General features: G+C 40.2%; 1 protein-coding gene across 14 annotated transcripts in view; it reads right to left on the reverse strand.

The window, feature by feature from the left end:
• The window catches only part of MAST4 (microtubule associated serine/threonine kinase family member 4), a 562,656-nt gene that overhangs the window by 164,289 nt on the left and 371,700 nt on the right, over nucleotides 1-26,667 (reverse strand). Inside the window, exon 1 of one of the 14 annotated variants that reach the window (XM_082457017.1) lies at nucleotides 5,049-19,892. The exons of 12 other annotated variants lie outside the window; for them this stretch is intronic. In XM_082457017.1, coding sequence (XP_082313143.1) covers nucleotides 5,049-5,140 — 92 coding nt within the window. In that variant the 5' untranslated portion in view covers nucleotides 5,141-19,892. Of the gene's footprint in view, nucleotides 1-5,048; nucleotides 19,893-26,667 lie in introns of those variants that run through there. One more of the 14 variants, XM_082457021.1, reaches the window with a different exon arrangement.

A 26,667-nucleotide genomic window follows, 5' to 3' on the forward strand; every position in this document is an offset into this window, starting at 1 on the left:
CTGGTGCTGTGGGTACCGGCTGAATGAAGGAACGGATGTTCCACGGTACTCAGCACACAGCAGGTGCTCAATAAATGTGGATGAAGGAGCCTCTGGGGACACAAGGGGCGAGTACAAGTACTTGTGTCTTATATGTACAGGTGATTCTCCATTTCCCTGGTTCCCCAAGTAAAAACCCCCAGGGCCATTGTGGTATCTTTCTTCATCCCTCAGAGCCAATAGCTCATCACCTTCTCCCAATTTTATATCCTTAATATTTCTCAAGGCGTAATCTCACCACATTCTTTGCTCAGGCCTGCAAAACCCTTTAGAAAGGCTACTGCAATAACTTATTCATTGGTTTCGAGGTCCCACCCTCTCTTCTCAGACCTAAACTCCCCAAGTGCTGCTAGACGTGTCTCTCTCCCACTGGATAAAGGCCAAGCTCCCACAAATATCAAGTGTCTCAACACTCCTCCTCAGTCATTACCCACTACTCATCCCCTTGCTGTAATGACAGTAACCGTATTAATAGTTAGGGTTTATTAAGGCTTTTCGATGTGAGTCATTGCATTAAGCATTTTATACATATGAACATATTTTAATCTTTATACCAATCCTACGAGACAAGTAATTTACTTGTCTCTACTTTATAGACAGAGCAACTGAAGTCCAAAGAAGCTAACTTACTCAGTATACAATATCACAGAGTTAAGGTTCGAACTCAGGTAAACTGGCTTCAGATCAACCCTCTTAACCATTGTGCTCTATTATATAGCCTCTTTAAACTTTATGCTTCAGCAGCACTGAGTTATGCTTCTGGTTTTTTATGCTCCAGCAATGCTGAGCTATGTATAATCCCTTGAACTCTGTTGTTGCCAAGGCCTCCATGTCTTCGTACACACCATTTCTTTCGCTTCCTGGGAAGGCCTTGTCTTCCTGTCTGATAAATACCAAAGTACCCTTCAAAACCTCCCCAAGGTTTTCTATCTGGTGCACCTCCCGGCTCCTTTGTACCTGGTATATACTTCTTGATTGCCCTGGTTTGCAATGATTCATCTGCATGTCTTCACTGAAGGCGTGCCTATGGCTTTCAGCTTTGGGTCACAGTGCCCAGGCAAACAATAGATGCTCAATAAACGTGGATTTAACTGGGCTTTCTGTAAAAGGGGTAAGTACGGGTTAACCAATACCTAACATGCCAGGGCAGGAGAGAAGCATATTCCATGCTTTTTAAAGACATATATTCATGCTCAAAACAAAAGAAAAACTCACCAAACACTACAGATGTTTCTGAAGAGAAGATGCAGTGTGCATAAAAATTCAATGCATTCTGACAACTACAGCAGTTAAAGATCCCTGAATGTACCTGCAGTTCATTGCAACTGCTGAGTAATGTGAATTTAGCAAAAAACAAAGCAAAACCAAAATAACCTTTTATCCCAAGGTTCTCAGAAAAATACATTTGGAACCTCTCTCAAAGTGATGAACTGAGTCACAAACTACCCAATGGCCTGGGTAGGACTGTATTGACTTAGATGTCACTGAGGTTTGGACATTATCACTTAAGCCCAAAGAAAACATGACAGATTTCTGACCACTGAGGTTAAAAATCAAGCATCTTCTAGAGTCTCTAGACTTCAACAAAACTAAAAGCGCACTTCAAAACTAAACAGCAACATTTATAAATCAATGGTAGTCCTTTCTTTACAGTGAGACATAGAGGAGATATAAGTCAAAGAGAAGTTTGATCCCTTCTGCCTTGAAATTTTTAATCCAACGGGAAAGGAAAAGATGTTACAAACAAATAGTAACATAAAGCAGGCAAACTAATTCCCATCCTACCTTGCAAGGGGATCCTGAAGTGAATGGAGAATCTGCAGGTCTATGAAACTCACAGCCTCTAAAACATGCAATTCTTACTTCAGTTTAAAACAACACATTTTCGTTTAAATACCCTGTTTATTCAGCCTAGATTTCTGTCCCTCAAAGCAGCAGGTGAACGGCTGTATTGAGACTACCCTGAGGAAATGAAGGAGGAGGAGAGGTAGGCAAAGCCCATCATAAAAAAGGAACCATTACCAGTGGAAATGTGAGCTTTATAGCAAAACAGCAGACAAAGTCAGTGTGCATCCAGGCCACCCAGTGTCTGCCGCAGTCCAGGCCAAAAGGAACGAAGGGAACAACATTGTCATCGTTGGGACGCGGCACAAGTAAGCCAGGCTTTCGGTGCATCAGGACCTGTTTAAGAGTCTAGGCCTGAGAGTCAGTCTGTAGGTGCCTTTCCCCAAGAACTCAGGGAGTTATGGGCCCATGCAGGGCTTTGAGTTGGAAGAGAAACCTTAAAAGTGTTCCCATGAGAGGGCAAACCAACAAACCAGAGCCATGCTAAACTGGCAAGGTAGATGCGATGCAGCAAAAACCCAAAGTCCTCTGCGTTGACAATTTCTACCATGATATGGATTTAAGGGAAGAGTGTGAAACCATTCAGCCTCTCTTTTGTCTAAGTGGTACCAAACATCCTATCCCTAGGAGCTCCAAGATGCTCATTCACAGGCTCAAAGCTGGATTTTACTCTTTGATAGACGCAAGAAGCTGATATAAAGAAAAGGTTATGATGAAGTCCTCTGGGTTACAATGTAATCAGAACAAGCAGCTGGGATAAAATATGCAAAATGAATGATCTGTCGAACAAAGTCAGCAAATGTGCAGAGAAGCAGCCAGGCTTGGGCAGAAGAGCTGTTCCAAGGGCTCAGGCACGTCCAGCTGAGGATGAGGGCAAGGCACCCTCCCCTGGACAGTGGGTACACCCTCAGTGAGGCTGGCAAAAGGATCGGGCTACTTGGGAAAGGAGAGGTCCTTTTAAAAGGGCAGATTTAGGGAAACTGATCAGTGCTGTAAGAAACAGGGTTCATGTGGCACTTAGAGGAGGAAAAGGATGTAGAGCAGTTAAGGGAGGTCACAGAAGGGGAAGAGTCATACTATAAGCATACACTTCATGTCCTTACGAAAGGACACAGAGCCAGAACTGTTCACTGTATAATAAGAGAAAGCAACGGCCACGTACACTGACCCGGAGAGAGGGACACCTGCTCTTCACCTTCCTGAATCTACCTAATAAATAGAAAGCAGTTCCAGCCCTGTGAGACCTGTAAGTAGATGTATCTAGAGATGATCTTCAGGATATATATTTCCAAACTCCATGAATCCAGGAAATCCCCAATAACAAACAGGCTGTGACAACCTCTACTCTGAGAAGGGAGGGAAGAAATTCCACCTCCCTCTCTGTATCACTCAACTGAAGATATGGGCCCATGACCTGGGGAATGGACACAGCCCTCCCACACCCTCATTTGGTTGGGAAGAATCCAAGTTCCTTCAGAACCTAGGCTCTCTGCCAGTGTGAGCTGTCTAAAATGGAGTGTTCTGGGCTGGATAGATATTGCCCTAAGGCCATGGTCAGACCAGCCTGAGAATTCTTTATGCATTTGACTCAATAATACTATCAAACAGGTAGGTGCGGGAAAGAAAGATTCCAGATGCTTTTCAGTTTCAGGCACACAGGTGTGATGCCAGAGCAGACTTATCTCCCCAAGAAGTGGTTCCAGGTGAGAGTAGCAGCTGCATCACCGCCAGGGCTACATCCCTTGGACATATTTAAGGGCTCCTGACAAACAAGTTATAGGATTTACTGCCATGAGGAGTAGGGGCCTGGTTCAGGAACAGTAAGTATCTCTTCAACTGATTCGTTGTTTGGGGGGTTTGGTGCACGGATGACACAGCCTGTCAAAAAATGACCAATACCAAGAGTGTCTCTGAACATTATAGCAGAAAAGCACAGTCACCTTATTTAAAAGGCACAACTTTAGAATCATATGGTTTAGTGGCACCAATATTGTTCAAGTTGCATTAAAAGGTAAGTATAACTTAAAAATCGATGCAATCATGCTCTCTCTCTCTCTCTCTCTCTGAGACACATACACACAAACACACACACATGTTTGTGTATGTATAAACAGCATATGTCAGGGTATTCCAGGACGCTTCTGAAAATTAAGAAATACCATGAGAAATGTCAAAAGCAAAAACTACTAAGTTTTCCAAAGTATTATGTATTTGCACTTATGCTACAAAAAGTTACTGGTATAACCAAACACAATGAACCATCTTCCTGTGTTCTTTAAACACTGGAGCATAGAGATGAATCTCCCAATCTGATAGCCAAGCATCCTGTTTATTTGACTACACCCTTGCCCTCGTGCATGTTCACGTGTATGTTCAAGGCAAGTTTTGAAGAAAAACAAAGAATCTATATTTACACAACTCAAAGGGTGTGCCCCTCTAAAACCAAAATCATGCCACCTGTCTGTGCTGGACACAAATGTGGAGAGAGGAGAAACACCTGCTTTAAAATCATTTTCTCTCACCCAAGTGTCAGCAACTCTCAACTGTTTTTCACTTGTGGCATGAGCTTCACCTTGATTTTAAGTCTTTCTTCTTTTCACCTATTCTAACAAATATATGTTACAAAATGAAATGGCCGGTCTATTTTTAGAAATAAATGTCAGCAAATCAATTTAAAAAAATGCAAAGTTATGCAGACTTTTCTCTTTAAGCAGACAATATGAAACAGACAAACTTGAGCTCTCTTTGAATCGTACATTTGCATCGTATAAAGGTTAAATATTTCATAGAGGGAAGCATCTGAAAGGCTCTACACAGAGTAGCAGAAACTCCAACGCCTGAGTGAATGAAACGGATAAATGATCAGATCAAAGAGAGGGAGAAAGTATCTCCTCCCCCTTCCCTTCTCTCCCCACCACTCACAACTCGAGGTCTGATTCTCCACATTTCTGAAGAACTCCGAAAAGCACATTCATCAGGATGACCCAGGAAAACCGCAGAGGAGGGAACACCTGAACCAGGGCCCCCCAGCAGAGTATAAACTTTTCAAACTGTCACCCAATCAACAAAACCCCAGTTGCTAAGGGGGCCCAGGCAGCCGCGCAGCCTCCTAAGCCAAAGCATTCATTCCCTCTCCAGGCTAAAAGGACCCCCAAGTTTTTTACCTTTGTGTTCGCCGAAGCCTGTTCCCACTCCTCAAATGAGGCAAAGTAAAGTTTGAGAGCACAGTCCAAAAATTGGGGTCAGACATATCCATTTCTTTCTCGCTTCAATTCACTGTGGGTTCAAGGCCATAAGACCAAAACGGAGAGAGGAGGGGGGAAAAAAAAAAAGACAAAAAAGATCCCAATTATCTACTCACTGCCTCCAGAGGAAACGTGCTACGAACTGTGATCTCGAGAACAACTTGGAGCGTGAGTGAAAAGTACCCGTCCTAGCCTTTAATCAACACACAACTATTTCTCCAAGGTTCAGGAAACTTGTTTCCTCCTGGGTTTGCCCTCTCCTGGTCAGCCTTGGCCAGCTATAAACAGTAATTACAAGAGTTGGGCCGTGCGTTCGGCTCAAAATGTTGTCTGTGTGTGATTCAGTCCAAGGTACTTTGTCATCTGTTTGGCAGATACCATTTGCAGCTCCTGCGGGGGGGTGGGGATGGGCAGGGGAGAGGACTAGTTTAAGTCTTTGGTTCCGGGAGGCTGGTGCTTATCAGCAAAACCATTCAACATCCGAACATGCCCAGTGCTGAGTTTCCTCTCGGTATCTACATACAAGGAAAGGAATGTAAATGGAAAAAGCTCCTCTTCTTCGCCCCTCCTCGAAAAAGGGAAACTTAAAAGCACTTATAGAACGCTGGCCTGTTGGCGGACTCCAGCCGGACACCTTTGTGCAGCCTCAGCGGGAAGGGGCCAGGCGGCGGGACCGGTCCCCACCGCAGACACTCCCCATAGGAGCGGGGCCTCATGGGAAAGGGAGCAGGCGGGACCTGTGCGTGAGCCCAGGAGGACCGGGACACCGTAGCATCTCCCGCCGCCGCGCCCCCAGCGCGGAGCCCCTGGTGGATCGGTCCCTCCAAAGAAATAAACCCAGCGCGATCCGGAGCCCGGTGGAGAGTGCACAGCGCACACCTGGAGGCTGAGGCGTGATTCACTGAAGACTGGATCACCAGGAAAACACTCCAAGAAAGTCAGTAATGGCTCTGCCGAGGGACGCTGTTTGTCGTGGAGGAAAAGCACGCCGAGGGAATGCCACACTCACCCAAAACCTCAGTAAACTGAATTTACGAGTTTACAAACATTTGATGAATTGCTACAGCGCACAGCTGTCTGGCTTCACCCTATCTAGGGACTGGTCAACCACTACCTGTGAAGATACAACCTGGCACTTAGTTAACCAATGCTAGGAATCATTTTCCTGCCATGAGTGTTAAGACTCTGAAAGGAAGGAATGAAGGGGAGGTTGAACCAATGTTACTGTTATTCATTTCGAAGAAAGCCACAGGATTCCAATAACTCCCCAAACCCACCAATGCTTATGATTAAATACATAAAGAAAACACTAGAATTTAAATTAGCTACTTTAATCTGGTGTAATATGGCAAGAGATAATAAATTTTAAAAAAATGTTTAAGCAAAAATAACGTTTAAAAAATGGTTTAGTTCAACCAGTAAATACTGGGAACAAACTTGCTTATAGAAATATAAGGGTGAGGAAAAAGGGGATGGGGGGGTCAGCTGACAAGGGATGGGGCTAAACAAAGAACAGGAGTCTACTTTGAGATGCTCTTTAATTCTGGAGACCCCCAGAAATATTTTTACCCCAAGCACTCTAAGAATTTCTGATGGGCCTCCTCAGATCCTTGAAATCTACAAAGGTAGACAAAGAAGACAATATTTTCTCAATTTTACATGGCAAAATACACTTCACCAGATACTTAGGGACTTGGTCCAATATTTTTTGCCCCATACTAAGCCACGTCTTCTCTTAAAAAAATGCTTTTAAATATTCAAAAAAGTATTTTTTAAAGGCTGACACAAAGATAGTACCATACTCCAGAGCAGAGCTTCCCAACCTCAGCACTGTTGATGTTTTAGGCTGGATAATTTTTTGTTTGGGGAACTGTCTTGTGCATTGGAGGATGTTTAGCAGCCTCCCTGATCACTCCCCACTAGATGCCAGTTGCGATCATCAATAATGTCTACAGACATTGCCAAATGTTCCTTGGGGGTGCCAAATTGCTCCTGGTTGAGAACCACCACTCTAGATAAAGGCTTTCTCTGAGATAGGTAGTACAGAGCATTGCTTAAGAGCAAAAATCTTGGGTTTGAATTCTGCATCCAACACTTACTGTGACCTTAAGCAAGTCACTTAATGTCTGCCCATTTTCCCTATTTTTATGGGGTCCATGATAGGACCAACCTCTAAGAGGTTCACACACATAAATGAGATGACATACATAAAGCCCTTCATGCAGTGTCTAGAGCACAATGCACATAAATGTTGGCAATATGCAGAAGCTAAAAGAATACCATGCAGAGAGATGCAAGACTGGAGCAGAGGGCATCCTACATCATACTCTCTACTTTCATGGCACTCCGAAGATGCCTCTACAGGGGTGCTGGTCACACTGTATTACAACTGACTGTTCACTGCTGCCTTTCCTGTTAGTCTATGAGCTTCCTCAAGGCTAAAGTCATGTTTTATTGATCTCTGTACTTCTACAGTCTGACAGTTCCTGATTTATGTAAGCGTTCAAGACATGCTTTTTGAATGGAGACACTTCAGATGCTCAGGTATCTAGTCTTTCTTTTAAGATGCCCTGAAATTTATCAGTTTTAGCAGGTCAATTGAGTTTCTCAAAGAATCCTGAATTTTTAAGAATCCCATGAGGATATTTTTAAATTCTAAAGACTTTCTCTTATTGATTCATTTTTATCTATATTCTGTAATTGCAAACAGAAGTGTTAGGCTAACATTCTTCAGGTCTTAACATGGCTTTAAGAAATGTCACAACCAAATCCAGGGGAAACTCTCTTTGAATCCTACCCCCTAACCCATCCCCAAAGATAAGCCCAGGGAAAAATTTTTGTGCTCACTTTTTAGGTATCCAGATAATTACATATCAGAGGCTGCTCAGAGCAGAACAGTGAAGCTGGTGAAAGGGGACTTGAAAGTGTGCTATATAAATTGTGGGTTGAAGGAACTCTGGTGAATGTGGAAAAGAAAAGATTTAGGGAACAAGCAACAGCTGTCCTTGAATACTGAAATAACTACCATGTGGAAGAACCTTCAAATGCAAAGATGAAAAAGGCTGAAACGACAAGGAAGGACTTCCTGTGTGGGTGTTTGAGCAGAGGTAAACTGTAGTGATACAGTGGGTGAGAGTCAAGTTCTGGATGATTTAACTCTGGGGCAACTCTGCACCACCAACTCTCATATCCTCCATGGTCCTTCCAGAAAAGCCTACATATGTGGGCAACACCCATAAAAATGATAGCAATAAAATGGATAAATCAATAAAACATTAATTTCTTCTCTTGACTGAATAATACATATTTTGGTCTGTGGGCAGCAGATGTCATAACTCTCTCCACCCTGTACATTTTGGGGAATCCACCGTGCAGATTCTCAAAGTGCTGGGGAAAGACCTGAGTATTTTAAACTACTTCAATGTTTACTTTAAACATTTAATGTTTACTTTAATGTTTTTTGCACTTCAAAGGCTTTGAGAATTGGGGTTGTATCCAAAATGAAAAATAAAATTTGGTAAAGTGCGTGAAGAGCCAGAAATGAATTAGTTAATATAGTGAAAGTGGCTGATATATTCCCACACTCCTTTAAGAGTAGGAGTAGGTGTGACACTGAAGTGTAATTGTCTTCTAACCTGTTTGACTTGATTTGGGAACTTATGATTCAGAAGGTAATGCAGTCAGCAAATACAAGAATTAAAATTGTCAGAACTGCTGACATTTTTCTACAGACAAAATAATTATATGAGCAGAAACTATATTTTAGTTGCAAATGCAGTAAAACTCTGGCTACGGAACTAAGAAGGAATTGAGATTATTGGAAATTCTTAAGACTACAGCTGATCTAGGTCACTATACAAATACCCAGTCAGATTTTCTAGGTATTGCACAACAACTAAGCCTATACAGCAGTGGACAAGTTTTGTGATCTAGAATGCTCATTCATTTATTTAATCAGGCTGATATTATCAGTCATTGTTTTCATGAGAAAGGTGAATGAGATTGAAAAATAAGCTTGTCAAGCTCCTGAAATGCTAGCTCAAGATGAGGTAAGTATTTAATGAAGGGTCAAATTCTTCACTATTCACCCCTCTCCTACATATACAAAATTCCAGGTTCTTTTCACTGACTTGAATTCTCCTGTCTACGTCCCATCCGCTGCCCCATGCTTATTCAGTAGGGTTTCCTTCACCCTACACAGAACAGCATTAAGGATAATATCCCTGGAGCCTCACCTTGAATTTAGACACTATAGGAGATTAAGTCTTCTAGTGTAAGCGTGAGGCATGGGAAGCTGTCAGCTCCCTGCACTGACACTCTTGCCACGAGGCCGTGTCCAGTGAAAAGATACGAGGGCAAGTGGAGTTAATATGGAGTTTCAAAATGTATTCTGATCATGGCCTGGTCTGGGAATTCTGCTATAAATTTACTTTGATCTCTGTCCACTCTTGTCATCAGAGTACCCAGAAGTGACTACATCCCCAAGGCTGTCCATACCTACAAGCGTACTTTGGTCATCTTCTAAATGCTGTCTTGAGAGTTTGAGTATAGTAGTGTGAAGAGCACATGGCCCATCCTGAATGAGCAATGCTTGTAATCACTGTATACCTTAAGAAATAAAGCTTAAAAGCTGGGCTAGAAATGTAAAGAAAGTTGCATCAATGGGAACGGGTTGTAAGAAAGCTCTTCTAGAATTACTAAGCAAAGTTTTTTGCTTACATTGCTAAAATATGAAGGAAGATAAAAAAAGATCAATGAAAATTAACTTGTAGGGCTAGATCTGAATGCTGAAAAGCTAAGAGATGGATAATAAGTAGGGTTACAGCGTGCTGGGAATATTAAAAAAACATTTTTAAACAATATCATAAGGCAAGAGAGATTCAGATTTCTAAAGGGAATAGATAAAACAAAGGAAACCAAATAAAACTGATTTCTCTTTCCTGATAGGTTAAGTAGAGAAGTACATAATCCACAAGGGCAGGTTGAAGGACAAGGTCCGAGAGGGGAAAGGACAGACTAAATACGAGCCAGAATGGGAAGAGAATGTGATATTTTCCTCAGGTGTTCCCTGGATCCCAGGAGAATCAGAGGCTCAGAAAATGTAGCAAATAACCAGTAACTTCACAAAATCAAAGAGGAGAGAACAGGTAGACATGGGAAATGAAGCACTTTTCTCCCAAATTAGTGACTCCTTGATTTGTACAAAAGATAAGTAGATTAGAACATATGATGGTGCCATTTGCAGCGAAATGGATGCACCTAGAGATTGTCATACTGAGTGAAGTCAGACAAAGACAAATATATGATTATCGCTATATGTGGAATCTAAAAAAATGGTACAAATGAACCTATTTACAAAACAGAAATAGAGTCACAGATGTAGAAAATAAACTTATGGTTACCAAGGGGGAAAAGGGAGGGAGGAATAAACTGAGAGATTGGGACTGACATATACACACTGCTATATATAAAACACATAACTGTATAGCACAGGGAACTCCACTCAGTACTCTGTAATGACCTATATGGGAATAGAATCTAAAAAAGAGTGGATATATGTATATGTATAACTGATTCACTTTGCTGTACAGCAGAAACTAACACAACATTGTAAATCAACTATACTCCAATAAAAATTAATTTAAAAAAAAAAGAATATGCATGGTGACAGCCCAGCTCACAGGACCAGGGAGGGTTTCAAAATCACTGATTGTAAGCATATTACCCTACCACTCTATCTACCCAATCATTGACTCCCAAGCAGGGTCCTGGGAGAAGCCCCATAGCCTAATCTCCGCTGGGAGAGGAGTTAGGCTGCTAGAAAATGTGTCATACTTACAGGGCTGGAGGGGGTCATCCTGCAGGAAGGAGACTACTGGGAAAGAAACAGAGAAAAGTGTGTCTCTCCGTTTGAAATCAGCTGTCTGCAAGAGCCATCAATAAACCAAGCAGAGCACTGGCCTCTAACAGAGCTAAGCAATCCAATTATGGAGCAGAGAGCAATGCTTCGAGACCAACGCCAACATCTGACAAATAGGAAGGCTAACTTCTAGACTGCTTTAAGACCAAACTTCCTTGCCACTTACTGTAGACGAGCCTCCTTACCCCTACTGGGTTAGGTATCCCTCTATTGAGCTCTGCTCCTGAGAGCTCCTGCATGAAAAGTGTTCCCCCACCATATCAGAATCTATATGTTTGCAGATCACTCCCCCTTAGAGTAAGAGCTCCGAGAGGGCAGGGGCTGTAGCTCCATCTTTTAATCCTCAATACACCATTAGGATGAATGTTAAGACAAAGGGTGAAGGGAGGAAGGATTTGCTCAGGGTTAGAAAGATACCTGAAAGCAAGTATTTTTAAGACAGACCCCTGACCTGTTTTAAAAAGCCTTTTCTGTCTATTCCTCTTGGAATTTCATGAGCCCATACCATTATTCATATACACTGCACCTGTTAGACAGGTCTACTGCCTCAGATTTCAAAGTCTCAGAAAAGAGAACCACGCACATGTAGCTGTGTATCTGTAGACACATGTAAATATATGTCTAACTAGTTTGTATGAAATCCAAAATGCTTTTTGAGTAACAGTGGACCTCAGACACTAATCATTACATTAGACTCTCAATCTGGAGTTAACTTCAAGGACATGGTGTTTCTTGATCCAGAAGCTTGGTCTAAGGTACATCATTTCTCATCCAGCTCCTGAGCATGAATTACAGTGCAATTATAAGAAGTGTCAATTAAGTGGGTCAGTGTGGTTATATTTAGCCCTTTAGTAGCTGACACTAAGACCTTTCTGTAATATAAGATTAAGGTTAATTTATCAGTTCTTCTTTTCTTGAATATTTTTCCAGGTCAGGCATCTAAAGTTATTGAAAATTATCCCATTAAAATAAGAGGTAAAAACTTCCATTGAAGTACCACATAGGGAACATATACAGACAGAGGTAGAAACCATGTGCTTCTGTAGAAATCAGAATTTTATTCCATTCTTAAAGTTGACTCAAATTATTCCACAAATCAGAGGATAATGTGTCAGTGAAGACACAAAATTTTTTAGCCGAGGATTTCTCAAGCAAGCTTCAATCATTGGATTTATTAATTTATATCATTTTTATAACAACAAAAATTTTTTTCTGAATGTTAACCTTTCATTTTGTTTCAATTTAGGTGTGTTTAAACTTTTTTTTTTTTAACATCTTTATTGGAGTATAATTGCTTTATTATGTTGTGTTAGATTCTGCTGTACAACAAAGTGAACCAGCTATATGTATACATATATCCCCATATCCCTTCCCTCTTGAGCCTCCTTCCTCCCATCCCACCCCTCTAGGTTGTCACAAAGCACCGAGCTGATCTCCCTGTGCTATGCAGCAGCTTCCCACTAGCTATCTATTTTACATTTGGTAGTGCATATACGTCCATGCCACTCTATCACTTCGTCCCAGCTTCCCCTTCCCCACAGTGTCCTCAAGTCCGTTCTCAGTACCCTTTTTTTAGATTCCTTATATATGCATTAGCATACGTTATTTGAACAACAAAATTTTTAAGGAAATATTAACTCATAGGAGAATAAATATGATGTTAAGCATAAAAAGTGATAATATTTTCACTTTTCATAAATCATAGAAATGCAATTAAAACATCAATCAGATATTTTTTACCTGTTTAACTGGCAAAGACTAAAAAAAAGGTAATACCCAATGCTGGTGAGAGCACAGGAGATAAATACGGTTTACCAACTTTCTGGAAAGTAATCTGGAGAATGAAAACACACACACTATACATATGCACATGCATACAGACGTATGTGTACATATACACAGATATTTACATATAAATGTATATGCGTGCATATATACATATAAATAATATACACACACATATATATTTGAACTAAGTCCGCATTCTAGAAATTATACAAATCTAATTGAGTAAATGCACAAAAATCTATGCATATGAAAATTAATCTTAGAATGCCTTGTAGTAGTACAACATTGGGAAAAACCCAAAGGTACAAGACAAGGGCAACTGTTAATAAATATTGAACAGCCATAAAATGAAATATTATAAAACCAATAAAGACCACTGTGGTAGAAAGAGTAATGCATTCCAAACATACGAGGTTCTAATTCCTTGAACCTGTAAATATGTTACCTTAATAGGAATTTTGAGGATGTGATTAAATTAAGGATATCACAACAAGGAGATTATCCTATATTATCCAGGTGGGCCCTAAATGTAATCACAAATGTCTTATAAGAGGGAGGCAGAAGGAGATTTGATTATAGAAGAATGTAATATGACACTGAAGCAAGATGCATGCTGATGGTTTTGAAGATGGAGGAAAGATCCAGAGTCAAAGAATACAAGGAATGCAGCTCTAGTAACTGGAAAAGGCAAGGAAACAGATTCTACCTAGTGTTTCTAGAGGGACCTCAGCCCTGCTGACACCATGATTTCAGCCTAGTGAAACTGAATTTAGACCCTACAGAATTTATTAGAGAATAAATATATGTTGTTCTAAGCCACTTCGTTTGTTGGTATTTGTTACAGTAGCCATAGGAAACTAAAACAATGCTTTTTAAAAATATAAGTGGTAAATGCTCCAGAAATATTTTTTTTTAAAAGGAAAAAATGGAGTTCTATGATCTAAATTATTTACAATGTCGTAAATATGAATGTACATGAATAAAAGAGATGGAAGTAAACAAAGCATTTTTAGTGGACATTTATGAGTATGGGATTATGGTGATTTTATTCCTCTTTATACTTTTTAATAATAAATCTATATTATTTTTAATTAGGAAAAATCCCTTAGTTTCCATTTGACAGTCTTATCAGGACCTGAAAGTTCAAGTGCCTGAGAACTTACGAATAATTAGAAGCGTTTACAAACTTAAGACACACACCTTAACCCCAAAATTTGATAAAATTTGATTGCTGTTTTTTGACAAACAAAATTAATGCATTATGTAAAAGCTCTACAAGCCTTAGAAATATATACTAAAATTGCTTTAAAGAAGAAATCTTCTCTACTCACGGGAATTTTATAAATAAAAATGAAAAATGTCTCTTTTCCAGACATAAATCCTTACCTGTCTATGGCAACTGGGCAAATGGGTACTTGCAAAGCTGACTGGGCTATAAATCCATACTGAGCTTTGTTTTGGGTTGAATATATATGTTATTACTTGCAGATTGGTCAGGCTGTGCATTTTATGTGAGCAGTTTTGAATTCCAGACCTGCTTCCCTCCACTGAGCCGCAGATGAAAGCTGTCTTCTTTCATTGCTCAGAAAAATCATATACTCTTTAAAGCAAGCTCAGTTTTAATATTAGCCAAATATGGGTGCAGTAAAAAGTGATGTTCTTAATTTCCAAGAATTATATTAGCTGTAATTTGGGATCACCTCCCCCCAACACATAGAAACATTACTCTATATGAGGCTAGATAATTCAGATTTTACTGTCTTTACTTAGCTAGACTCTGAGGACTGAAAGGCTGCGACCAAGTTTCTGGTACCAACCATGGAAATATTCTTTGAACCAATGTATTGTCATACATGTCATAGAAGACAACCATATTAATCTTCAAAGGGATCAACAAACTTTCAAAAATAAGTTATTCCAGTTAATAAGAGCTACAACAATAGCCAATCATGTCATCCATTATAGTGATAGATGGGAGATGGATGAACATCTATCAACATGAAACAAGAATTATCTCTACCAGTGGCTCTTAGGACACAGAATTCTAAAGAATGCTAATATATCAAGGTTAAAGAAGAACAAGGGCAGATGACATACACATGGCAGAAATAGAAAACTGAAAAGAGAATATCCTGCTCAAAAGTGGCAGAAAAATACACTAGTTTGGAAAATTAGAAAATGGGAGAAAAGTAAATTGGGAAAGCTTTTACTGTATATAAAGTGATAAAAGAACAACGGTTGTTCCGGTTTTCTCCCTACTGGCCTCACCCTGGTTGTGGCCTCCATTACCTCCTGCCTGGGTTAATTCCATTCTCTCCCCGCTCCCCACTCCAAATTATTCTTCCAGAGCTGCCCAGCTCCATCGTATGCATATAATCATTTCACTCTCCTGTGAAACAAGACTCAGTAGCTCCCCACTGCTGCAGCAACATTTCTTCAAGGATGGTTTCTGTCCTACTATCCTTGAATTACCTGGAATGCTTGTTAGAAATGCAGATTTGGGGAGGCTTCTCCAAACCCCCTGGTTTAGGATTTCAGAACGTGAAGCCCAGGAATGTGCATTCTACCAAAGTGCCCAGGGGATTCTTATCTACATTAAGGTTTTAGAGGTTTTTCATAGGAAAATCAAAATCTCTTTAAATGGAATACTTGATGGTGCAGTCCCTTGTTATCTCTCCTGCCTCATCCTTTGACATGTGCCCCTCCGTGTTTACGCTCCAATAAGAGTAAAATATGTACTTGTCAGAAATATTGAATCACTTGAAGCTCCCCAGACACAGTAGCTCTGCCATACCTCATTGCCTTTGTACATCCTGTTCCCTGTTTCTAGAATTTCTACCTCCTCTGCCTGGAAAACTTCTGCTCATCTTTCACGTGTGAACTGAAAGGTCACCCCTCAAGCACAGTCTGCCTAACTTTCTCTCGCATGCCTGAGTGTTTTTTCTCCTGGATCGCCAAAGAATTTTATGCATATACATTCCTCTTTTATAGCATTCATTCTACTGCGCACGATGATGTGTTTATAGGTCCAACTCTCCACTAGGCTTTAAGCTCTCCAAGTACAAGGTCAGTTTTTATTCATCTGTGTATGCCTCAGAGTACACAGTATATACTCGGCAGAATGTGTGGATGCACATACATTATTTTCTAAAGTTAGTTAAAAAAAAAAAAAACTAAACCGATTATTTTTCTTTCTCCCTAATAGAAAGCTTGTGGACTTCTACCCACAAGCCCTGGGGGGATGCTTCCAAAACCATGTTGGCTTTTGTCAACTGGTTGGATGATTTTTCTTTTTTTTTCTTTTTTTTAACATCTTTATTGGAGTATAATTGCTTTACAATGGTGTGTTAGTTTCTGCTTCATAACAAAGTGAATCAGTTATACATATACATATGTTCCCGGATGATTTTTCTTTTCAAGCACTGCCATTATTGACAGCCTTCATGATGATTAATAAAAATAACAATAGAAATTTAAGTCTATGATTTTTAGGCAGATTTTAATGACTCACTAAGAAATGAATCAAAAAACACTATCAGCTTTTTACTTTTCCTTCACAACAAGTATGCCTGAAGTAAAGTGTTACTTTGTCTTCCTTGAAAAAAGTGACTAAAAACTGGAACTCAGGCAGGGTGACCTTTATCTGAGGCTGGAAACTCAGTCCTACTGGGGACATTATCAGCACAAACAACTCACTGCTGTGATCAGAGGAGAACCGAGAGCACCACAGCAGTGGGGCTCAAGGTGTGCAACCTGCTGACGACGACCTCGCAGCCCGGGGGGCCCCGGCTCAGCTATGTCAGCTTCCACAGCAAAACCTTCCGTCCTGTTTAAAAGGAGCTGCAAAGGTGAACAGACACAGCCGATCCGAGCAACACTGGACAATCAGCCTCCTCTGTCCATCTCCTGTCCTGGCACCTCTATTCCTCTGGCAAATGCCCATTCCTACATCTCAGTTCTGCTCTTATTCCACAGTCAACCAATCCCATCTGAGGGTTTAGCTAAGAATTAATGTTTCCGTTGATAATACTGAAGATGCGACTATTTAGCTGGGTTTATATTTTCCTTTTTTTTTTAATTGAAGTATAGTTGATTTATAATGTTTCAGGTGTACAATAAAGTGATTTAGTTCTACATACATACATACATACACACACACACACACACACACACACACACACACACACACACACACACACACACACATATATATACTTTTTCAGATTCTTTTCCTTTATAGGTTATCACAAGATATTGAGTATAGTTCCCTGTGTGATGCAGTAGGTCCTTGCTGTTTATCTAGTTTATATATAGTAGTGTGTATCTGTTAACCCCAGATTCTTAATTTATCCCTCCCCCCCCCCCGCTTCCCCTTTGGTAACCATAAGTTGGTTTTCTGTGTCTGTGAGTCTATTTCTGTTTTTAATTTGTATCATTCTTTTAGATTTCACATAAAATTGATACCATATATTTGTCTTTCTCTGACTTACTTCACTTAGCATGATAATCTCTAGGTCCATCCATGTTGCTGCAAATAGCATTATTTCATTCTTTTTTATGTCTGAGTAATATTCCATTATGTGTATATACATACATATATATGTCACATTTTCTTTATCCATTCATCTGCTGATGGACATTTAAGTTGCTTCCATGTCTTGGCTATTGTAAATAGTGCCTCTATGAACACTGGAGTGCATATATCTTTTCGAATTCGAGTTTTCATCTTTTCTGGATATATGCCCAGGAGTGGGATTGCTGGATCATATGGAAACTCTATTTTTAGTTTTTTAAGGAAACTCCATACTGTTTTCCATAGTGGCTGCACCAATTTACATTCCCATCAACAGTGTAGGAGGGTTCCCTTTTCTCCACATAGCTGGGTTTACATCTTCAAGAGGATTGAAAGTTTTAGAGAAAGGTACAAGGAGTAGGTGTGGGGTAGGGTCCACCCCTGACTGCAGGAGTCTGAGTTCAGTGGATGAGGGTGCCAATCAGAATCTGGACACAAGCTTCCCAACGAGAGGTGGCCATCATGCCATCTCCCCACTGCTTTTCATTAGAGAAAACCAGAAGTGAAGGCGCAAAACCTTGCCCTGATATAGATTCTACCGTCTCTTAGTTTCCACACAAGCATCAAGGGTAGAAGACTTATTTCATAATTATGCAGCCACCAAAAGTGATCATTATAGATTATATAAAAGCATGGTTATTTGTAACTTGAAAAAGACAAGAGAAAAAGTTTAACTACAGTATGATTATAATCATATGAAATCACGTATGCATACAGAAAAGGATTTGTAGGCATCATAGAAAACTGAACACAGTTCCTCCTAAGCGATTTATTTCAGTCTTTTATTTCTGCTATTGTTGTTTTAATACATATGAAAGAACACTGTAAATTTTAACAGTTATTTCCTGGTCTTTAGCAACTTGCTCCACGATTATATCAATTTGCCTTGCTGCCAACTCATCTTCCCCGAAACAACTCTAACTACCTTCAAAATAACACCGCCTGATGCAAAACACACAGAAAAAGCAGGAAGGCTTGGGCTGTCTCTGGTGGAGGCTCAGGGAGGGATAACCTTCAGTTGTTCACAAACACTAAACTATAAATTGCCAGGGGCTAAAACTGAACATCTGAACATCCTGAGTGGCATTTGATACTACCAAAGTCCTTTCTCTCCCCTTCAAAATAATCTTTTCCTTCTATTTATCCTTTATTAGAGTCTGGTACCACAGCTTTAAAAACATAACTGCAGAATTCATGGCTCTCATAGATCCACCTACTGACTCTGTCCCAGAAATGGGATCAGATATAGCCCACTCTCTAGAACCGCTGTTTCCCCATCCATGGATACAGAGGGCCCACCATCCTACACCATTTAATAAAAGGGACATGAGCGTCCACAGATTGTGGTGCCCATGGTGAGTCCTGGAACTAATCCCCTGCGGGTACCGAGGGATGACTATATGTAATTCAGTGAGTTGCCAGGTATCCATAGAGTACATAAAACATGAGGTATTGTTTGTTACTTTCAGCTTTTCTGGGGAGCAAAGCCTGCTGCATATAATTTTCATAAATGGAAAGCTCTGGCCCAGTCCCACAAATCACAAAGGCCTTTTTAGTATGTGTTTTAAAAATACTGATATAAGTCAAGGAATGGAAGTTCTGGGTGGATCTAATACCCACCTGTCAACAGGTGATCAATGGGTTGAGCCTAATGGCTAACATAAGTAGGCAAACAGGACAATTTTGGAAAGGAAGGAGGAAAGAAGTCTTTGTGATGTCTCATAAGTAAGTGCCACGCCATAAATTATTGAAGTTTTCAATGTGCTACTTCCAAGGGAAGCAAATGAAAGAACAAGTGGGAAACAATGAACAGATGAAGAGACCAGAGTATGTAAACCAGACAGCCAGGTTTTATAAATGCATACTAAGTACCACAAAAATGTGTCACACCAGCAGTAACATCCCTTCTCCTATGCCATTGGTTACCTCAGAGGAGATTAGGGCATAACTGCTTCTTTGAGTGATATAGGAATTTTAGGTCCTACCATTTCAGCGTCATCATGTCTTGAGAAGCTTTCACTGCAACAATTCTGAACCTTGTTTATTTTTACTTTTCATCCAAAGACTCGGCATTTCCAGAGGGAATAACTAAAATCTATGCTATTTTCCTACAAATAGCCCAGTAAATAAAACAATAACAACATCTCCTTCGCCAGTGAAATCATATCTAATCTACCTGTCAGATTCCTGGAAACTCTAGAATAGATTCATATCTCAAAGTTCCCAAGAATAGTTAAGTAACTTAAAAAAAAAAAATCTCATAGAGAAATGTGACCACATAAATGTATCTTCACCTGAGAGATGAAGGAATATAGAATAGTTGTGGTCACATGGCTCTTTAAATTTGGGTGGGAAAACTGACTTCATAAATAGAATATACTTCTAATTAAAATTTATTACTGATTTCAAAACAAAACTCATAGTATTTCCAAGGCCATATAAAAATTTATTTTTCTTTCTTTGGTTAAAGAGAATAAGCAAAGCATGAGTCCATAAATCTCACCTTATGAAAATTATTTTAACTTCTTGTCACAATGAACCTTCCACAGAGCTGTCAGCAACCGGCAGACTCAGTCTGAATTTCACTTCTTATGCTTCTCCCTACGAAACCTGTGTGGACTTGCCAGGTAGCAGAGAAATGCCCTAAGGTAGAGATCTAGAGAAAAGCGACAAAAGCAAAATTCTCAGCTTGTGTGTGTGTGTGAGAGCCTGTGTGTGTGTGTGTGTGTGTGTGTGTGTGTGTGTGTGTGTGTGTGTGTGTGTGAGAGAGAGAGAGAGAGAGAGAGAGAGAGAGAGAGAGTCAGCCTGACTTTTCTGGCACTGACTACAGATAAAAAAAAAAAATTAATGAAAATGAGACATGGAATACAAATATCATTGAAAACATATTTAAGATAAACAGTATAAAAATTCTTTTATGTTTTAAGTAAAAATATTGATCATATTTCACTTATTCTAGAAAAACATTTCCTTCTTTCTTGGTTGAAAATGCTTTTACTTAGTGTGAATGTGTTTAATTGCAGACTCTTGGGAACTCTGTTAAAAAGTTTCTCTGAAACTGTATTCCTTTCCTTAAAGGAGCTGGTTTCAACATGTCAGTGGGGGAAAACAAATAACACTTCACCATATAAAATAGCATTTTCACAGGGCTATGCTTGTGTGCCAATATGAGTTTTAACCAAACCCACACACCTGCATTGCTGTTGTGTATCTATTTCCAAATATTAAAGACTCTGCCCAGTTTGCTTGAATGACTCTGGGCTGACACATACTTCAGTGACGCAGTGAGAACCTCAACTGATCAATGACAGGGCAAAATCACTCTGAAGACAAACAGCTTTCCCCAGATACTCTATACTGTTGCTATTTTTAAAGACTTGATGCGCTTATCTGGCTTCCTAAAGGGAAAATAAGTAGCCTTAACCAGATAATGTATAAATAGGGGTGGGGGAGAGAGACATGGTTAAAAGGTGCTTCTGAGAGTCCAAGAAGAGAATTCAGGGCCATTTAAAAAACATCAAGGTCCTAAGAACTCTTACCTTTGGAAGTCACAACTGCCATACTACCAAATGTATTAAAATACACCCAAATCACATATTAAATCTTTTTTTCTCCCCTGTGAGATATGTTTTAAGTATTTCACATTTTTGCTTTATAGCTAAACAGTCATCACACATACTTGAGAATTCTCACTAAGTGTGAAGATCTAAAATAGAAATTGTTTTCAAAGATTACAATTTTATGAATGTTAAATTTAACAATTAATAAAGTGGATATGTTATGTTGACAGACAAATATTCCTCTAATAAAGCTGTAAGCACAACCTGACTTCAGACATGGAGTCAGGTTAAAATGTGGAAAAAAATGTATGTTTTCATGGATAAAATATGGTATAAATTTTGATTCTGCAGTTTTCTTTTTGTGTTTTTTGAACAAAAACACCTTTCCCCTTTGCATCAAACTTGGCATAATTCTACGAATGTCTCTTCGTGCTCGGGAAACTGGGTATGTACAGAGAAGGGATCTCCCATAGGGGTGAGAACACGAATTCTGGAGCCACTGCCTGGGTTTGTAATTACAGCATTGATCCTTATTAGTTCTGTGATCTTGGATAAGTGCCTTAGTTTTCTATCCTATAAAATGAGAATAAGAGTACTTACCTCCCAGGACCGTTGCTAGGATTATGTTAGTATTTTTCAAGTGTTGAGAACAGTGCCTGATAGTCTAGAAATATTAGTCATGTTATTGTTATTTCAGATCTAATGCATGAAATGGTTCTAGAGGAATCACTCACTTTCCCCAACAAAGCTGCTCATCTACTGGGAGCTATGTTGAAGGAAGTAGATGGACCCCAATTTTCAGGCAGATATATCCAGATGCCAAGTCCTGGACCAGTGTCCTTATCTTCCTTTTCCTTCCCAGAGATTGTTCTCCACGCTAGGAGCAGGAGTGATCCCAATGCTAAGGATAGGTCCTTCCAGGTTAAGGGTCAAGGAATAGGCACAGGATCAGAGAAATTAAACACCTTCTCTCCCCAGAATAAATACTAGAGTCACCTCCCTCTAGGGGCTGAGATAGTCAATTACAACTCCCCCAGCCAATTGTAACTTTTTTTTTTTAACATCTTTATTGGAGTATAATTGCTTTACAATGGTGTGTTAGTTTCTGCTTTATAACAAAGTCAATCAGCTATCTGTTGTAAAGAAAATAGAGACCATGGTGAACTTAAGTGAAAAGTCCATTCTAAGCCAGTGGAGAGCAAGGCACAAAATAATAAACCAATTAAGTTTTTTCATAAAGAAATATTGAACATTTGCACAGTGTCATAATTATTAACCGTAGCATCACAAAAAGAGCAACTTTAATTAAATGTAACCCCATTGTAGGTATTTAATACCTACTTCATTGTCCTCTAAGTACAGTCAGTGTAATCCACATGATAAATAGCTTTTTTTTTCCCTAAGTTTTTTCTAATGGATTGGGCTCATTAGTTTACATAATCATCCCTAAAACTAGGACAGTGCTCCCACTGTCGCTGTGTAGTAAAATATTAATCCTACCAAACCAAATATTTGACATGATCTGTTAGGCTTGGAGTGTTTTCCTTAAACCATTAACTTCTCAGGGGTATGAGGAGACAGGGAAAAAAAGAAAAATACCACATTTTCACTACAGTTGTGTTACATAAGGAATATATAACAAAGAGAACTGGATTTTGTTGAAAAGTATTGAAATTATTTTTTAGCAGTTTATGTCCTAAACCATTGCAGCCACTCAGACATCCAGCTCTTCTGAAAGGTTCTGATTTTAAAAACACAATGCACATGGTTCATCAGTACACACTATGTGCTGTATACTGATGAAAGAAGGTTACAGCAAATAAAATGTAAAACTGTGACTACTTTTTCATTTATAAATTCACTTAAGAAGGCTAAAAAATGTCAACCTACCAGATAAAGAAGATCTTCCTGAAACAAAGCTCTCCTGTTTTTTTCACATAAACTTTATACACACATATACACACACTTGACTTTAAAAAACTTTTTATAAAATACACCCAATTAAAGTGTATTTCATTTTTATTTTTGTTTGTTTCCTCCCACCCTTAAAGAGTGTATTTTTTTCTCTCATGCTGTTAAATACACCAACATCAAGAAATATTTTTTTAGCACATAAAGTACCATGAAGAATCCAGTAAATCTACATAATTTCATACTCACTTAAGATAATTGAGAGGTGTGTAAGAATACATACATGTGCATGCATATTTGCATGAAGCAAAATATTGCGTTGGAGAAGGAAGAATATGAGTTTTAGAAATTTTTATTTGATGTGGTGTCAATTCATCTAAGGAGCAATATTCTCTCAGCATTTGGACCCACAGGGCTAGAAATAAGCTGTGGAAAAGAAAAACTGATATGCACATTTACAGATTCTCTTTCTATACTAAAGATCAATTATTTCTCTGTTTAAAAACCAATGAGCCAGACAAACCTAAACATACTCTTACCATACAATCCGCAGCAATTGCACTCCTTGGAATTTATTCAAAGGAGTTGAAAACTTGTGTGTCCACAAAAACCTGCACATAGATGTTTACAGCAGTTTTATTCATAATTATCACAACTTGAAAGTGATCGACATGTCCTTTAGTAGGTGAATGGATAAACTGTGGTATATCCAGCAATGGGATATCATTCAATGCTAAAAAGAAATGAGCTATCAAGTCATGAAGAGACATAGAGCAATCTTAAATGCATATTACTCCGTGAAAGAGCCAATCTGAAAAGGCTACATACTGTATGATTCCAACTAAATGACATTCTGGAAAAGACAAAACTATGGAGACAGTAGTGATTGCCAAGGGCTGGAGGCTGGAGGGAGGGGTGAAGAGAGGCAGAACACAGGATTTTTAGGGCAGTGAAAATACTCTGTATGATACCATAATGATGGATACACGTCATTACACATTTGTTCAAATCCATAGAATGTACAACACCAAGAATCAACCGTGATGTAAACTATTATGGACTGAGGTGATAATGATGTGTCAATGTGGGTTCATCGATTGTAAAAAATGCACCACTTTGATGAGGAAGTCAGTAACCGGGGAAGCTGTGCATGTGTGGAGGAGGGTGTATAGGCTGTATGGGAAATCTCTGTACTTTCTCCTCAATTTTGCTGTGAACCTAAAACTGTTCTGCTTTAAAAAAATAAAGTCAATTCAAATTTTTTGAAAAAATTTGGCCTATATTTTAGGCCAAAGGATATCTATGATGATCGATAAATTATTCTTTTTAAAAAGACACAAAAAACCCCCCTATAATCCCTACAGCCCACAAAAATAAAGCCCAGCTTGGTCCAGTCTCCCGCTCCTGTCTCAGCACTTAACACGTTTTCCCTTCCGCTCAGTTCCCCACACTGTGCTCACCAGGACCCGTGCTCCCTGTGCTGTAACCACAACACAGGCTCTCAGCCCGCCCTATCTGCCCCTGCTGTGCCCTCTGCCCAGGAGGGGCTCCCCTGCGAGCTCCTCTTCTCTTCCTGATTGACATCTTTTCATCCTTCTACAGCCAAAGAGCATCTCCTCTGGGAGCTTCCCGCTGAAACCGAATCAGACAGAATTAATCGTCTCTCCCCGTGTCTGTTAGCTGTTTTCAGTTAACTGTTTAATATGACAGTTAACTGTTTTCATGCTGGTCTTCCCTGAGGGAAGGTCAGGGATGGTCCGTCTTGGTAGCCCAGCCTCTGCTGTGAGGTCATTACTGGCAATCAATACGTGTTGGTAGGATGAATGACGGGTTCTACAATGTGTGTCTACACGTAGGTGGCTTCAAATCTCTTTGAGCAGGAGGAGGGACGTGAGTACAAAGCGAGGCCCAGGCTCCCCTTGTTGCTGTACTACTTCCTGGCGCTTTCACTACCATGTTAATACAGTGCTGATTTTTTTCCTAACTGGATTGTTTCTACTTCCCTCCCCATACACCACACCCTTATTCCATCTACCCAAACCTTATCCTTCCTCCAAGCCTGGCCTCCTATCTCACCTGCCCTGAAGGCCTTTTTCAGTTACACAGACATGCCCAGGCAGGCTCCAGGTTGAAGGAAAAGAAATAGGTTCAGTCGCAAAATCATTCCAGGGCTACTGCTCACGTTAAGGCTGGCACTAAAGAGAAAGCTGATTTGGTAACAGGGAAGGGAAAGGCCTCAAAACCGATAGTTCTCAGGGATCTTGCCTTGACCAAGAGCTTGATCTTTCCAGGAGGAGAATCTAGTGCCCCTCAAGCTGTTGGAATCATAAAGGCCTTTGTCCTTTGTCAAGCATTTCCTCTGGCACCTGTATTCTACCTCCCACCCACCTGTCCCCACCCCGGACCCCTTCATTCCATGGCCTCTGCCTGGATCACCACTGGCCTGCCAGCATCACTCTACACAGGGGTCAACTCTGCTGCTGAAGCTGTTTTGTTTTCTCCTGTGAAACCGCTCACCTGGTTTTCCTCCTAATCTCCGGCCACATCTCCTCCAGCTCCTCCTCGACCTCTCTACCTGCGGTTTCTCAGGAGCTGTCCTGGAGCCTCTTTTCACTAGCTGTCTTCATCACCTCCCCTTATATACCACCTACTGGCCTACAAGTCCCAAATTTGCTTCCCCAGATCTAACGTTTCTTTGGAATTCGGACTCCACGTGGGTATTGCATAGATATCTCAAATTGAACATAAACACAACGAAACTCTTGTTTTCTGCCACAAGCTGCTCCTCCCCAAGCCTTCCCCACCTTGGTAACCAGGACCACCGTTTACTCTGTTACTCCAGGCAATAATCAAGAATCTGTCCTTGATTTTGCTTTTCCTTCAAACGCCCTCTTCCAACTCATCTGCCAGCAAGTCCTGTGCATCCTCTTCCAGAACATGGCCTGACTGCAAGCACTTCTCTCCAACCTCACCACTCACACTCTGGGCCACCCACCGTTATCTCTCCCCCACACACCCCCCAGTGCCCCTCCCTACCACACCCTCCCCTTTGCCCACGTGGCTCTTCCTTAGATTGCTCTTGCCCTGGGGGGTCTCTCAACTTGGAATGCTTTCCCTTTGGATTCTCATGGTTGGTGCCTTCTGGTCATTCTGGTCCAGCTGGAACGTTATGCCTTCAGAGAAAAAGAAGCCACCAGACCGCCCTATTTAATTTCTCTGCAAATCACTTGTTGCTCTCCGGTGTTTTTTTTTTTTTTTGGCTTTTATGCTTACGGTAGGCGTTCTTTTCCCTTGTCCCCATACCTCGCTAGCATATAAGCTTCCTGAGAGCAGAAACTTCTCCATCCTGTTCCCTGCTGTGTCCTCAGAACCTAGAACACAGCCTTGTCAGGGGTTGATGCTCAAAATGAATGACTGCTGTACGAATGAAGGTCAAGTCCAATGCCTATGTCTCCCGTGTGACCCCTCAACACTTTAGGCCAAAAGACTTTGGGATGCGTAGTTCAAGATTTCTCTGTTCTCTCCCCATTTACGCTTAAATGATAATCTACACTCCATGCTCCATAATCTGATGCCATGAGTTAATCTTTGTACTTCTCCAGGATTTCTATCTTTAATAAGACTTCACAGAAGGTATACCACTGGAATAGACCATCTGTCAATAAGTTGCAACATTACATTGAAAAATTACTCTAAGCCAGCTTCCCCCTCATCAGCTTGATAGCTGTTATTTGCTAATCATCTTCTCTGTACTTAATCACCCCCACCACTGAAAGATAAGCATTG

Source organism: Balaenoptera physalus, assembly GCF_965194825.1.
Source record: "Balaenoptera physalus genome assembly, chromosome: 3".
NCBI classification, from domain to species: Eukaryota; Metazoa; Chordata; class Mammalia; order Artiodactyla; family Balaenopteridae; genus Balaenoptera; species Balaenoptera physalus.